This window comes from Gobio gobio, assembly GCF_949357685.1.
Source record: "Gobio gobio genome assembly, chromosome: 13".
NCBI classification, from domain to species: domain Eukaryota; kingdom Metazoa; phylum Chordata; class Actinopteri; order Cypriniformes; family Gobionidae; genus Gobio; species Gobio gobio.
Window position 1 is genome coordinate 23,314,468 of NC_137106.1, and position 16,818 is coordinate 23,331,285.

At 37.5% G+C, this 16,818-nt stretch overlaps 1 protein-coding gene across 1 annotated transcript; it reads right to left on the bottom strand.

Moving 5' to 3' along the window:
• Positions 1–1,495: 1,495 nt before the first annotated feature.
• On the bottom strand, positions 1,496–15,650 carry ppp1cb (protein phosphatase 1, catalytic subunit, beta isozyme). The gene is made up of 8 exons (XM_079832679.1): positions 15,566–15,650; positions 5,459–5,590; positions 4,892–5,122; positions 4,618–4,722; positions 4,404–4,475; positions 3,299–3,450; positions 3,027–3,161; positions 1,496–2,813 (listed from the first exon to the last, which is right to left on the bottom strand). The coding sequence occupies exons 1-8, from the start codon at positions 15,636–15,638 to the stop codon at positions 2,709–2,711; spliced, it is 1,005 nt and encodes a 334-aa protein (XP_079688805.1). The 5' UTR covers positions 15,639–15,650; the 3' UTR covers positions 1,496–2,708.
• Positions 15,651–16,818: the final 1,168 nt, after the last annotated feature.

Genomic DNA, 16,818 nt, shown 5'->3' on the forward strand with positions numbered 1-16,818 from the left:
ATTATTGATATAAAAAATGATGATTTTTACTAGTAAGAATTGTATTTCTGATATGTGAAATTGTAATTTCAACTAGTTGAAACTAGTCAACAATTGAATTCGAATGGCAGTCTATGGTGTCATTTTACTAATGAAAATACAATTACAGATATCAAGAATTATAGTTTTTACTAGTTGAAATTTAATACTTGATATCAAGAATTTGATTTCTGCTAGTGATGACAACATTGTTGATATCAAGAATGAACACTTTTACTATGAAATTCCTTCTATCAAAAATTTTCCTTGTTACTAGTAGTAATAGCAATCTAATTCCTGGTATCAAAAATAAGCATTTTAACTAGTGAAAATGTAATTGTTGATTTCAAGAATTCATATCCTGTGAATGATTACGGTGAATGGTCACAACATTGCTTGGCGTATTTCACAACCGAAAGGAAGATGGACCAGATGTGACCAAATACAATGAATAATGGGAGTAATGATAACGAACCAACCTCAAACACCTGCTTGCCAAAAAGTTGTTCCAAACCTGTATGAGTTTATTTCTTCTGTTGGAAAAACCAAACAGTTGATGCACCCCATTGACTTCCATAGTATTTTTATTCCTACTATGGAAGTCAATGGTGTCCATCAACTGTCTGGTTACCCATAATCTTCTTGACATTTTGGGTGTACTATTCATTTAAGGCCCATTCAACACTATAATGGTAACTGATTAAGCTTTAATAATCATTTTAATTCTATGAGAAAAGTGAAGTCCACACCACAACTATAATGATAACAGAACAGAGGAAAGCTATAGTTGGAATCACAATATATTATGGGAAATTTGTTTGCCACAGAAAACCCATCAGGTAAAATTCGTCAATGTTAAATGTGACCAAACCTCAAGGTCTATAAAGTGAAAAGTTAAAAATGTAGTTACATGAATTTCATTTTAATTTTACTTCTTCAATCATTACATTCAAATATAAAAACTTCCTCCTGTTTGCTTCCTTCAATTTAAAGGAACATGATGTTTCCTAGTCCCTAAAATGTTATTGATCAACTGATTGAACATCCATTTGGCAACCACCAATCGGTCACCATATATTTAAAACATAAAGCCCAATTACATCAGGGGCAACATATATGCACAAAAAAAGCAGCAGAGGCAGGACTGTGATTTGATTGATTAAATACATTTATTCTGGTCATTAAACAAATAAATAATGTGAAATGTCAGAAGGTACTTCAATCCACTAAAAACAATTTCAGCTCATTGTCTGCACTGAAATGGAGCCTGACCATGCAGGGCTGGAGTAACCATGACAACAGACCACAGATCGTCCTTGTCCACATTTCCCAGCACTGGCGAGTTACAGCGCTGCTTATTTTAATGAAACACTTGGAAAAATTCGGTTGAATAGCATCCAGAACTATGGTCTGCACCACTTTAATTAGCTTGGTATTTGTACGGTTGCTAAGGGACACAAACACAGGAGGCGGCAAAGAGAGTTTTCTTCCATTTATTAAGTTTGAAGCCCACTTATACAAAACTCATGAACTGCTTTTAGAACACTTTGATAGCTTTCCAAACATTTGGAAATAAATTAAGGAGAAAAAGTAAACAGCAACACACAAAAATAAGAACATTAAAAAAGAATGAATTATGACAGGTGAATATCAACTTGAGAAAATGCAACCCTCACAGAAAGGCATTGTTTAGTCACATGTGCTACTATTTTAGGTACCAAGTTGTTAAACAAATCCAATAGAATCAGTTTTAACCTTTTAAATGATGTTAGGGAACTTCAAACAAGAGCTATTCTTTAATGTTGAATTAATATCTTCCACCCGGAGGCTCTATTTGTGTCAGCTGTCGTGTTATCCAATGAGAAAATGGCTGGTGGATCACATTGCTTCAGGCAGGTTATTACTGACGTGTACATGGGTCATGCAAAGAAGTGGTATGCCGTGACACTTTTCTCCTCAATTATTACTATCGTAAGACATAAAAACAGCACGTTAAACAGAGGTCTATAGAGTTTCGCTGTAAATCCCAGAGGTATTAAGAAAACAGAACATGCAATGCCTTTTTTAAATGCAGCTGTGCAAATGTGTACGTGTGTCACGGTGTCCGAGTTAAAATCCCTTTTCCAGCTTTGTCCACGCTGACCTAGTTTATCGACAATGGATTGTGCCTGCTGACCTGTGATCAAGCACCCTGACAGAGTTAAATGTGAGTGTGCGCGAGTGTGTGCAAGCCTCTGGTCTTGAAACTTCAGAGTGTAGCGAAATACACAACAACCTTCAATACAATCGTCACTCTTTCTTTATGAATCAACATTAATGTTCAATAATCAAATAGGACTGAAGTAAAGTTTAATAAAATACTTATATATCAGGACACTACTGAGATCTTTGCGTAAGAGAATGAGTGTGTTTTGCTCTGGGTTCTTTGTAGAGCGGTTGCTTCCCAAAGCAGTATTATTATTATTATTATTTATGTTATTAAAATACCAATAAACAAACAAGCAGAGCAAAAGAAAAGAGAATTCGACTGGTCACAGCAAAATTTCTGTACACAAATATTAAGAAAAGAGAAAGGTTTGGCAGGGCGAGTAGAGATTTTAGAGGAGAATTGGGAAAGTAAAGTTGCCCCAGAAAGGGGTAGTTTGCTGAAGGTGGGAGGATGGAGGGCGTGGTTCTGGGTGGCAAGCCGCTCACCTCTTCTTGGGGGCTTGGGCCGTACGGGGCGGGGTCACAGGTCGCCCTGAGTTGACCCCACCGTACTGATACTTTGCCTTCTTTTCTGATGGCTTCAGGATCTGAGAGAGAAAAGAGTGCGTGTGTGAGTGCATTGCGAGTGTACAATGCATGTGTGCAGCTTCTTGTATATATGGTTTATGAGGACACAAATGTGTATGTGTAAACATGGTTTTTACATGGTAAACACTTCCTGTATTCTAGCAAATGGCTTAAAAAACATACTAAACTGTGTGGTTTTTTTTTTTTTATATATGTGTGTGTGTGGGACACACCTGAAAAGAGCACATGAGTGACTCATCCACACTCATCATACCACCGGCATTGTCAAACTCCCCGCAGTAGTTCGGCGCTGAGAACAGAGTGACCAGCTGACGCTTTGCAAAGAACTCATAACCATCTTCAACAACCTGCAAAACACGACACACTCACAGCACAAACTAAAACACAACCTACATATAGATGTCATAACCCACACCAACCACAATTATTTAGTTACCACATGGATAGTATTAGTGGGTACTGATTGGTTGAAATGAATTGTTACCTGATGTGCCCGGCAGATTAGGTCCAGATCATGGCGGTTCAGGAATTTGCTGACTACGTCGGCACCGAAAGTGAATGAAACGCCACGGTCGTTCTCCCCCCATCCCTGAACGTCCTTATCTGGGTCCGACCACAGCAAATCACACAGCAATCCTGCAAGACAAAGAGAACGGATGGAAATTAGCTGTAGCTAAATCTGGTGTAAAGCATCTTTTCTTTTGTAAGATTAATGTACTTGCACATGATCCCTGTCAAATAAATAATAAACTTAAACGTGTCTGTGAAAATATTTCATCCCATCATCTTGATTTCATCTGCAAAATCTTTTGGTTGTTTAAATAATGTTTTTATTAGTGCTCAACCAATCATAAACCATTAAATGTAATAAAATGTTTTTTAATGGCCAATGCAAATACCAACACCTTGAGCAGTGTGGCTGATGGCAGATCAGGGTTTTTATCATCAACTAAAACTATTTTTACTAAGTGTTAATTGAAATAAATATAAAATAAAATATAAATTCTAAAAGAACAACCTAACCTAAACAAAAATCTTGACTTGGCACCTAACCGAAATAAGTTTAAGCTGAACCAATTTTTAAAATCTAAAACTGAATTAAAACTAAAACCGAAATAAATAAATAAAATAAACAAATTACCCCCCCCCCCCACACACACACACACACACACACTTATATATTAGTGGTAACTGATGTGGTAATTTGTTTAATTTATTTGATTTATTTTTATTTAAAAAAACAATAAAAATGACAAAAGCACAACAGAATTACAAAACATTTAACACATTAAAATTGAAAATAGAAAAATAGAAACTAATTAAAAATGTAAAAAAATGTATAATACTAAAATAACGGCATCAAATATAATGCTGTGTATTTGTAGGAAATGTAGAATATATCACAAAATGTACTCAATAAAAAAATAACAAAAGTCGATTATCCATTGTCATGGCTGTCCGATTTTAGATGGACTGAGACATTAGTAATTTATCAGTCTAAACCAAGTATTTTTTGTATGTCACCTGCAAATCTGACACACACACACACACACACACACACACACACACACACACACACACACACACACCTGTATCCGGGACATCAGTTGGTCGCATAATCCGACGAATCTGTTCCATTGACTGCAGATCAGGAGAGAGACCTAGAAGATGGAAAAGACAAAAAGAGACAGAAAAAGTGTCACAAAGAGCATGCATTAATATTTTTAGACTCAGTTGCCCCATTTTAACAGGCCAAGAGTCACTTCTTATGAAACTATCCATCATTTGTTCACTCGTTCTCACCTCCATGGCAACAGAAAATCTTCTCATCTATGATGGCAGCGATTGGGAGGCAGTTGAAGCAGTCTGTGAACGTCTTCCAGAGTTTTATGTTGAACCTGCGCTTGCCTGCGATAGACAAAAGTACATATTCATAACTATACAGCATTATGCAAGACCTGAAAGTTTGTTTAGTGGGTGAGAAAATCAATAAAAAGATTTCAGATTCTCTGATGCGGGTGTGTGTTAATATTTGATGTGTTTATACATGCATGTATATATGTGTTCAGATGCTCACACTCATCATAGAAGCCGTAGATACGGTTGATGGAGGCGCACTCGTGATTTCCCCTCAGGAGGAAGAAATTCTCAGGGTATTTGATCTTATAGGCCAGTAGGAGGCAGATGGTCTCCAAAGACTGTTTCCCTCGGTCCACATAATCACCCAGAAAGAGATAGTTTGCCTCTGGTGGAAAACCGCCATATTCAAACAACCTCAACAGATCTGTGTACTGCCCATGGATGTCACCTAGAGACAGAGAAAGAGCGTTTATATGATTGAAATCATAAATCAATAAAGTGACATGGATTTAGTTAATTTGGGTTTAGAAAAGAAAAGGAAAAAAAATGGCCTAAAGATCTCAACACCCAAAATTCAGGTTAATGACTCTGGCACACACACAGGGGTCTCAGGTGTGCCACAAAGAGAAGAGAAATGACCTCAAACCTATCCTCATTACATTCATATTTATATCCTGCTCTACTTACACACAGATTCCCAAAACCTTAAGAGATAGAGGGGAAGGAATGTAATTAAAACGGTAGAAATCTTCTCCGCTCTGGAGAAGGAGAGTATCTAACCTACCACAGATTTTAAGTGGAGCCTCCAACTCCAGCAGGATGGGCTGGCTGAGGAAGATCTCTCGAGACTTAATGCAGAGTCCTCGAACTTCTGCTTCCGTCATCTGAACGATCTTTCCTGGCCGACATCCTCGCACTGGAACAGTAGACATCAACATTAGTTAAACATCATTTGATAATACATAAGTGTGACAACTTTGCTGCAGCCTCAATAACTGGGTCAAATGTATGATTTTCTAATCACTCAATTCACAAATTGGCCCACAAACCATACAGTCATTAACTGAAGCATATTGCACACAAAAATAGACTTTCTCAGTCTGGCAAACTGACTAATCTGATTGGCACTGATCTGATTGATTGGATTTTTTTTTTACTGCAGCTAGAAACCAAGGCATATTTATAAAGTGCTGCATGAGCGCTTCTGAGGTAGAACTAGGCACTGGATTTGCCTAAGTTTGGATTGCAACATCAAATCTTTGGAAGATATTCAGAGTTTTGCTCAGGGGACCTAACTAGATATATATGAGAACAACTATAAATTGTGGTTTGTTTTCTTAGTTATGACTAAATATTTAAATCCGTATTTTTTTTTACACGGGTTTACAGTAGTAACTATTTCAGATAAGCACTATAAACATTTAAAAACCATGGTTGGTAACTTCACATGTTTGTCAGACAGGACAGTGTAAGTGGACCAGAACAGGCTGCAAAGTGGACTATGTCAAAAGTCTTGGGCTGGTTCCAAAATCACCCCCCAAATACCCTTAAATAGGGCCCTATTTGAGGGGAAAGCCATTTGTAATGGTGTCTGAAACCATAGTGGACGTTATCGAGTGCACTCATTCAATTCCACACTGCACCAGAATATAAAGTAGATACACTCGTACACTCAACGTCTAGATGCACTGAGATTCACGCATCTAACCAGTAGATGGCGCCCGCGGTTGAATCATCCATCCATCTATTTTTCCAAACTGCTGGTCCAATGTGGCTACAGTGTAATATCATACAGGCATACATTCCTTTTTAATTGATTATTAAATAGTTTAATTAAGGTTTATACATAGTTTCCCTGATAGTTTGCTAAGTTTCAAATAATTATTAATTCCGAATTCACAAACTTGTTTTCATTCACTCCCTCAAGTGAACTACATAGTGTACCAATGTAGGTAATAGTGAATGAGGATATAGGGGGCGATTTCGGACAGCCTTACTGTGCAAAATGTCTGGCTGACAATGACACCTGACTCCAATCTAAGGCCGAGTGTCCACCAAAGCGCTTTTATCCAGCTGAAAACACTAGGCGCTCTGCTGAAAACGTCAAGATGTGGGTGCTTGAGAGCGTTTTGGCAGTGCAGCATTTTTTTCAGTTGAGACTCTTTGCTTGTTATGATACAGAATATCCCCGGAAGTGTTACTAGCATCTCATTTCACAGATAGTTTGTTTCTGTATTGATTCTATATAAAATGCTCATACAATGTAAAGTATTTGCTCTGGCTCTTGTTTTAAATTATTTTGTTCTGTTATTATACTGCTTGTTTCCATCTGTTGACGTTGTACATGCAGAACGTGGTGGTTGGTTCCGTGTTGTATTTGTCCCACCCCTCCTCCACTGTGATTGGAAGGCTGGGTGAAAAGTGACAGTGATGAGTGCTGTGTTTTACTCAAAGTTGAATATTCTTCAACTCTCAGCGACCAGTAAAAAAAAACGCTGAGCGCTCAGTGCTTGAGCGTGAAATACACGCTCAGCGCCTCATTATGCTCATGACGTTCTAAAAACACAGCGCTCCCATTAAAAACAATTGAATAAGCCAGCCATCCGTGTGAAAAAAACGCTTTGGTGGACACACGGCCTAATGGCAAATATCAAAACTTAACAAATTTTTCTTTTTTACTATGATTTAAAGGGGTCATGAATTGAGAAATCAACTTTCCCATGAGCCTTTGATATATAAAAGTTTGGGATATAATCATCTCGGAGCTGAAAACTTCCTTGTTAGTCAAAGAAAAGCTTTTATTGCCACCAGGCCCAGCAAACACTCGATCTCAGAATGCGCCAGGCTGTGACGTCAGAGTGTAGTGAAGCACCGCCTCAACAGAAGAAGAACAACGCCTGATTCTGTAGCCCCGCCCACCGACTCATGCAAGAAATGTAACATAAATAACATGGGCCTTCGTAGAGCTAAACGGATCGCGCTACCGAGCAATAGGGCTGGGACAGTATGGATTTTTTCTTACCGCGGTTGAAAAGCAAGAAATTCCCGCGGTTCAGCGGTAAACCGCTTTAAAGGGCTCCCGCTCGACTTTCGCGCACAGCCGCACACGCACACACCAGCGCAGGCAATTGAACTTAATAAGGAACATGTGTATTTTACATTTATTTTTTCACGTTTAGAACAGGAACAATTAGAACAGAAATGGAATATCTGAAAAAAAAAAGTGCTGGCAAAACGAAATCTAGACTAGACCATAGTTTACATCCCAGCCTTCATATTTTGCTGAGAGAGCAGATCAGATCCCGACTGACAGATCTGAAGATGGAACAGCATAAACAAAGACAAACAAACACATTTTTATTTATCAGTATTGATCAGTAATATATATTTATTTGTTTATTTATTTCCAATATTTTTAATTTCAGATTACAGTCGTCGTCATCAAACAATCACTTAAACTATAATGACTTTCGCGCACACCCGCCCATATAATATAATATATTATTTATATTTATAGTATTTATATTTTTATATTACATATTTTTAAATATTCAGGCTATTAATTTACATTTACAATTTACATCTTGTGTGCGCTTTTGTCGCAGTGGTTAATGAAGAATAACGAAGGCTCAAGGCTATTTAATTTAACAAAGTGTAGTCACTCGCTGCTCACACTATCTTGATTGTATATTATGCTACTTTTATTATTTATATTTATTTTTTATATTTTATAACATTTAGCCTACATATATTATTTTACGTATCTCGTGTGGTGTGCGCTTTTGTCTCAGTGGTTCAAGGCTATTTAACGAATACTTTTTAGGCTAATGATTGTACATACATATATACATATATACATGTTATTTATATTACATACATAATTATATAGGCTATATATATAATTATTTATATTTGTTATTTATATTACATAAATCATTTTTACATATTATATTATTATATTAGGCATATTTTACATATGTATATTAATTTATATATAGGCTATATGCCTCTCGTGTGCGCTTTTGTCTCAGTGGTGCTATTTAACGAAGGCTATTTAATTTAGCAAAGTGTCGCTGCTCACACTAGCCTACCGTGATTGTATATTATATATATTTATATTATACATGTTTACATATTCATATTAATTTATATATCTCGTGCATGTGCGCTTTTGTCTCAGTGGTTCAAATATTTAACGAAGGCTATTTAATTTAACAAAGTGTCGCACACTACTGTGATTGTAAGCCTGCCAGACGGATATCTTTTTCGATAGCCTTTTAATGAAATTGGAATTTCAGAATCACATAGCCAACTTATATTTAATTGCCTATAATAGATTATTTATTGATTAGCCTATATTGAATGAAATTTCGCAGGCACAGCTTATTTGTAGTCAATCTTTCCCAAACAGAGTTGGAAGAGAGTTAAAACTTACCAGTACTAAGGCAGGTCCAGCTCAGTTTGTTCTTTCTGAAGCCGTGTTTTTTTTTTTTTTTCGCCAGCTATGGGAGAAATCGGTCACCAGCGGTCGACGCAAACCCATGCGTTCTTCTTCTGCTTTCATGACTTCTATCTCCCTACCCGCTATTGTCGGCTGCGCAACCATGTGAGAGAATTGTGTTAAGCACGTGCAATTAAAACGTGCACGTCCTGCTTATGCGCCTGCATTTTATGCTTTAGTAAAATGAAATGCAAATTATAGGCTAAAAGACATTACACAGGTACAAATGGAATGTTATAATGGAACATTGCGCTCCCCAACTCGCGAAAGGTCGGATTTGCTCCATCTTTTGAGTAAATTTTGTTTAGAAAACCTTGAATCCATATAAGACACACGTCATTAGACACAATCCATGTCTTTAGAATCAATGAATCCATGGAATTAGACACAATGTGCACACGTGCAGGCCAATGTTTTTTTTTTTTTTGCGGTGATGGCGGTGACGCTCTCAGACCCGCGGTAGGCGTCACGTGACCGCGGTATTGCGGTAATGCGGTTACCGGCCCAGCCCTACCGAGCAATAAACATGCCCGAAGATAGCAAGATATTGCGCTGTGCCTGGTTGTGGAAGAACACAGTCGCTGCAAAAGCTTCCTTCGGATTCTAATATTAGGAATGTGTGGTTGAACTTTATTTTTAATGAAGATCCAGCTCACGTGGGGAAGATATTGCACGTTTGTTCCTTCATTTCACCACTAATTCGTTTGTAAACAAGAGACTGGATTTGCAGACAGGATGAGATTACATGAATGAAATTAAACAACACACGCGGAACGGCCATAAAAACCGAGCGTTCCTTGAGTGGGGCTCAAAACCAAGGTAGAAAATAGCCTATTACTTATTCATTATGATGTTTTTGAATGTAAAAACCACGCAAACGTCATTAGTTGACCTCAGACAACAGTATACATTTAAAAAAAAAAAGCCAGTTCATGACCCCTATAAACAAAAATGTTGGGGTCATTAAGAAATTATTAATTTTATTCAGTCAGGATGCATTAAAATGATATAAAGGACTATTACATTTTTACAAACAAATCTTTTTCATATAAATGCTGTTCTTTTGAACATTCCACCAACACATTAACATTTTCAAAACTGATCATCTTAAAAATGAAATCAAATCCACTGTACGAAACAGTGGTGTACATATCATAATAAATAAACATGTTCATAGGTCATGTCCTGCTCACATAGTGATCTCAGTGAATGCTGCCGTTTATGTGAGTGGGAATCTTGAGAGTGTTTGGAATTCTGCAGGAATGTTCCCGCCTTGTCAGCCGAGACTGCCTTACTGTTAAACAACCATTTTGCAATTTGCGGTTTGTCCAAGAACTTCACTTAATGGAGAGAAACTACAAGCGATAACCTGTTGCTATAATTCACTCTGAGACGAGGAGAATGACAGATTAGAAAAGTGTGTATGGGGAGAAAAAGTATAATAGCTGAGAGACAATATATGTCACAGAGAAGGAAAAGTTGTGCTCTTTTCTTACAGCTACGGTTATGGTTATATAATAGCACTAACCATTTTAGTCTTCAGGCCGTCCACCCTCACAATATCCCACACACACACCAGAAATGTTGGAGACTCTTTGAAAAGAATGCTGTAACCCCAACTACTGTGTGTGTATAAAGTGCAGAGCACTTTATGAGATTGGAAGCATGGTGCCATTTGTACAGATTGAAGTGTGAGTCTATGAGCTGATGAAATGTCCCTTTTATTGCAGCATGACTAAACATAAGAAGAATCTGATTGTGTATATGTAAATGTATCTGTTCAACAAGCCGCAGTCTATACCAGTCTGAGCTAGATTACGAGCTGGCCAGAAACAACTTGTTCAATGTGGTAACCAACTACAATTTGTGAGCCATTTTAAAACAAATTCCTCGCTCTGATTCCTTGTTCATCATGTTAGGGTCCCATCACATTAAATAATACATTAGAACAAAATGACACAGAAAAACTAAACTGATTCAGTTTCCCACTACAGCATTTAACAGCAATTCACAAGATTATCCAAGTCCTGACGGGCAGCCATTAGACGGTCCTCTTCAACCACCGTGGGTATGACAGCAGGCCGCTTGATCTTCACAGATAAAGGAGTGCCATTATAAGACACAGATGGAACATGAGAGAAACATACAGAGATGTGTTTGCGAGACCATGAAAATCGAAGTGTGAGGAGACGAGAAGTGGGACGTTAGGGTCACAGAGAATCACAGATGGCATTGCTGAGTGAGGGTCAGCAGGAGGGGTGTTGGGACAGATGGACAGGCACGAGGCCATATCGGTTATCACGGTGGTGCAATAATCCATGGCGCTTCCCTTATCAAAAGTAACTGAACAGCAGAAGTTTGTGTAGCAACAAAAGTCACTGAGCTGGACAGCATGGTAGATCCAAACCGAAGTCCCCTGAGACAGAAACATTGGTCTTTCCACTACTCCTCACAAATCTCTGTAATATCTACAAGATAGCAAGATATCTATAAAGGCAGAAATGTAAAAGCCATGGCACCTTGTAAAGCCAACAATCCGAACCATTACAGAGCAAAGCAGCCATAAACCAGATTTCAGAATATTGATATAAAACATTTTGAATATTATAAATGATAAGTTCAGTGTAATGTTCTGAAAATAATACAGTGTAACACTATGAAAGGAATCCATTTTAAGATTCGGAAGACAATAACATTTAACAGAACAATTCATTAGCATTCCATTTATAACTTGTTCACTTCATACTGAGAAAAAAGTTAATCTTTATATTTCAGTTAAACTCAGTAAAGTCACTGTGTATAGTACGAGAAAAAGTGCAACGTAGAGTGTAACGTTATGGAGAGAATATATAGTGTTCATTAACATTATAATGAGGTTTTGATGTTACTAAGGAGAATAATTTGAATGCAGCAGTAGTGGCTCCTGACTGTAAATTTAGGTAGGGCAGATTCTGGGTCTTAGCACTAGTTTAGGATAAAGTTTGTAAGCTTTATATTCTAATAGCTGAACGCATGTAGACGCATGTTTGGCAGAGGTTGAGTGTGCTTGCGTAAATCAGCCTGACGGTGGCGCTCTAATGTTGATTTACAGACTTTAAGTACCAACAGCACACATAGATTTATAATTGAATTTGATGCGCTACTCTACATATGCCTTGTTAAAGGTCCCATGGCATGACATTTTCATTTTATGAGGTTTTTCAACATTAACATGAGTTCCCCTAGCCTGAATATTGTCCCCAAGTGGCTAGAAATTTCGATCGGTGTAAACCGAGTTCTGGCTGTCTTTCTCTGCCTTTGAGAAAATGACAGCCCAGACGAGCTGATCTTGAATTCTCCTGTTATGATGTCATAACAGGAACGGTTACCTCCCTTTCCTCCACCCAGAGAATTTGAAAATGAAAACAGAAGTCTTTTTTCAGTTCCTTCTGATCTTTGATCAGTGATTTCTGATGTGTAGCTAATTATTCAAGTACACACAGAACGTTATTATTCGTGCACATGCTGCGGATTGTGGCTTCTCTCTCTCCCGACAGAACAGTGTTTTCTATCTTGTGAGTCAGTGTTTTTGTACGTCCTCGTCGCGTCTATCTGTTCTACAATGTGCATACAGTCGTGAGTTTCTGCTCAACATCAGCAGAGCCACATCTTTAGAGATAAACCTCACACACGCCGAAGCTCGGGCTGCACTGGCCGGTCGGCCTTCAACATCACCGAGCCCCAGTACTGCATCTGGCCCACAGCGGAGGCGCCATACGTGGCGCGAGATTAAGTAGACGGGGGGTAAACGTGAGGGTATCCGGCTAGGCTAGCCAGCTATTCCCACAATAAACTGGATTCGATTACTGCTGTTGTGTCTTTGTTTGCGCTGTGTACTCAATGCGTGTCACTGACGCTTTTCATATGATAGGAAAATATCAAAAAATAATGCTATAATCAACACTTACTCGTAACTCGTTCATCTCCTGTAATGGTACATGGTGATTTTCATACCAAAATAGTAATGCTATATAATGTGTTTGCCAGTAACTAATCTGGGGACGAGGTGAGCTAGCCACAGAACGTCTCTACGCTCCGAGTCTCGCGACACCGTCTCGGGGGCCGGAAGGTAAACAGTGCCGCGAGACTGAAAGTTCCTGAAAAATGTCAGTTGGTACTCCGAGAAGCTTTCAAACTCAGCTGTCAATCATAACATCACAACCCTGTTTTTATAGCATCAAATAACTAAAAACCAAACTTATTTAAGGAACTAACATTTGAACTAACATCGGCGTGTTAAAAACTGCCGACAATGACAGAACAAATGTATTTGAAGTGTAATTTGATTGATTAGTTTGTCTATGTCCCATTACATTTCATGGAGGGGGCGGGGTTTATGAGCTATACTGCATCCAGCCACCTGGGGGCAATCGAGACGCTTTGGATTCACTTTTCGTAACTGGTGTGGCACACTTGAGTTAGATTGGAAAATTGTAGGGCACTGTAGAGCAGGGCAGGGCTCAGGCACCCGCTGCCCTGCTTGGTATCATGTAGGGCTGTAACAACTCATCAATCAAATCTGTAATGATAAATAAGAAATAATAAGTAATATATTCCTTAGTCGTGCCTGCCCACCAGGCATGGAAAACTTCTGCCAGTTGTGTCAAATTACAGCACTGAATAATGCATTTCTATGGACAAAATAAATCTAAAAATAGTGGAGGAAGCTGCTGGAAAGGTACGTGATCCAAGTGCCCAAAACATGAGAATTTTTTATTTTAAGCTTCAAGCTTCAAGCTAATGCATTAGCATAATGTTTAACATGGCTTGCCCTGTCATGTGCTTTGAAAGATGCATGAGCTGTTTAATGTGTGATATGTTTCCTCAGTGCAAAACTATCGTTTTACAGTTATATCCTTATCTGTACGTATTACAAATTCAAGCAAGTATTTTCATTTTTGCATGAAGGCTCATCCTGACAGTCTAAACTTCAGACTTTACTGAATGAGCGCTGGCGTGCGCATGCGTGTCAAACAGACGGGACACATTTTTAGAAAGGCAGACAATATTCAGTGCAAAAATATTAATTTAGCTAGATACATTAATATATATATTCACTATACATGTTTTCATAGCATTAATTTGGCACGTTTGTTTGAAGGACAGCATTGGGCATGATGAGGAATAGTGTGTTTTGTCAATAAAGAAAATAAAAAAAATGAGAATTTGGCCTTTTTATCCGATTAATTTAAGAAATAATCAACCAAATAATCATTTATCAAAATAATCGTTAGTTGCAGCCCTACTATCACGATACTTGCCGGGTGAAGCCATGCGTTAATTTTAATATCCTGCTCACGTAAAAATATTTGTTGCATAATGCTGAACACATCTACGATTTATTTTTGGATTCAGTTTATATATTTTGGTGGGGATCTCATCCACCTGCCTATACAGATGAGCCACGGCTGGAATGCAGTATAACATTACTAATAATAAGTGTAACTTAATGAAAATAATAGTGTTTTTTTATGAAGAGGATTCACTCAGAGGACTAACTTTACAATGAATCCTCTTCATAATCAAACAATATTCCCTTCATAACGTTGCACTGCATTTCCTTCAAGACATTACATTGTATTATCCTTGTAACACGTTACATAGGAGAATACAAAGTAAAGTCATAAAAGTAATGAAGTGTAACATTACTAAAAGTAACCGTGTAACGTTACGAAGAGAATATGTATTGTTTGATTATGAAGAGGATTCATCGTAGACCTCTGAGGAATAAACAATATACAAATAAGAACTAAATTTAACGTTATTAAGAGAAAAAACAGTGCGATGTTACTAAGAGAATGTACTCAGTACATGTAAGGAACCATTGTGAATACGATTTAGTGTAATATTACACAGCGTAACGTTAATAAAAGGATTTAGAAAAAACACTTGTAATATTAACTAAGAGTAAGGTTAGGAGAAGTACACTGTAACGTTGTATACTAAATACAGTGTGAAAAGAGTCGAATGGAGAATCATAATTATGTCGGTTACATTCGCCTGAAGTCAACGACGCAGCGGACACTGCATCGTCCTGCCCTGTCTCTCATTTACTCGGTTTTTTTTGTTGAACAACTGGTGTATATATTGCAGGCCCTCGCGTCTCGTTCCTGCTTCGCTGGATAAAGGTAAGGTTAGATCGAATCCGAAACTCCCAGCAATGGTATGAAGGCTGTCCAAACCCCGGGGCCACAGCCGTGTTTGTAAACAGGGCGCAGAGGCGCTTAGCTTAGCTCTCTCTTTACGCGCACAATTTCCCATTCACCAACGGAAAAACAGATTACGACAAATACCTAATTGCCGGTTATGTTTGTGTAAACGTTCAAATGAATTCACTTTTAAAAGGCTTACCTTCAAGAAGACGAGAAATGAGACTGTCGACGTTTAATTCCCCCTCCGCCATCTTCAGTGCCGAGTTCTGCATGCAAAGGTTTCCAGCAACGGCCGCTAGGTGGCGTTCCCAATGACGTCATTCACTTAGTTACAAGCAGTTACGTCAATATTAATGACCTTTTCATGAATATTTAAACATTTTGAAGGCAAACTTTTGACCTGTTGAAAGCAACTTAATTGTTAATGGTATTTTCTATTGTTTAACGTCTTGCTATTTGTGTACTTGGTTTCCCTTCCTGGTGGAATTTTATCAGAGCAGGGTTAGCCTACACTTGGTAGGCCTATCTATTTATTTATTTATTTATTTTGTATTATATATAATCAATTTATTTAGCTTGATTCGGACAGGAGTGTTTCTTTAGCCCTATCAACGTGGTTAAAAACGAATTTTTATTCTTAAAAGTAATTACATCGAACAGCCATTTCCCACCTGGGAAAGTGGGTAGCCTATCCTAAATTTACCAATGATTTTGTTTGCTTTATTATAATATTTCAGTCATAATTATCATAACTGCTCTTGTAGGTTGTAGGCAGCAAGAGACTCACTTGAAAAGTCATTTAACATTGAAAACTGACTCAATACTGATTTCATATTTGGGTTGTTGACATGACATGGCATTTTCACTGTTTTTTGTCTTACATGAAACTCATGTGTCGTACAATGTTGAGCCAAATCTCAAAATTGTCCTATGGTGTGAATGTCTCAAGCATGCGTGTTGCAATTCTCCTATTCTTATTCTGTAACAAATACTGGCAAAGACATCATAGAATTACAAATGTACTGTTAAACAAATTACACTTATGTATTGATATAGTCAGATACAGACTTGGTTTAATAAAAAAAAAAAAGATTTTATTGTTCATGTGCACACTTAAGCAGGGACAAAAACCCTGCAAACAATGTATAATATGTATATAACAATCAAACAACAAATAATACAATAATATAATAATATTAAACATTTAATTTTCAATTATTTGTTTTATTACAATAAAAATATAATTATTCATGTACTTTTGTCATTATTTGTTGTATAAATAATTTACAGCAATAAATTAATTTATTGGCATCTGAACACTCTTTCAAAAACCGAATGTATGTGAATTTGTAAGTGATTGAGGTAAAAATGTTCTCAAATAGAAAAACTATATATATATATATATGACCCTGGACCACAAAACAAGTCATAAGTCGCATGGGTATATTGTGG

Bases quoted from the DNA above. Each gene is read 5' to 3' on its own strand.
- ppp1cb (XM_079832679.1), bottom strand. From the start codon at position 15,638: ATGCAGAACTCGGCACTGAAGATGGCGGAGGGGGAATTAAACGTCGAC. The intron at 5,591-15,565 runs GTAAGCCTTTTA...CTACTGTTCCAG, and splicing joins CATTTCTCGTCTTCTTGAAG to TGCGAGGATGTCGGCCAGGA. The intron at 2,814-3,026 runs GTGTGTCCCACA...TTTCTCTCTCAG, and splicing joins CACTCATGTGCTCTTTTCAG to ATCCTGAAGCCATCAGAAAA.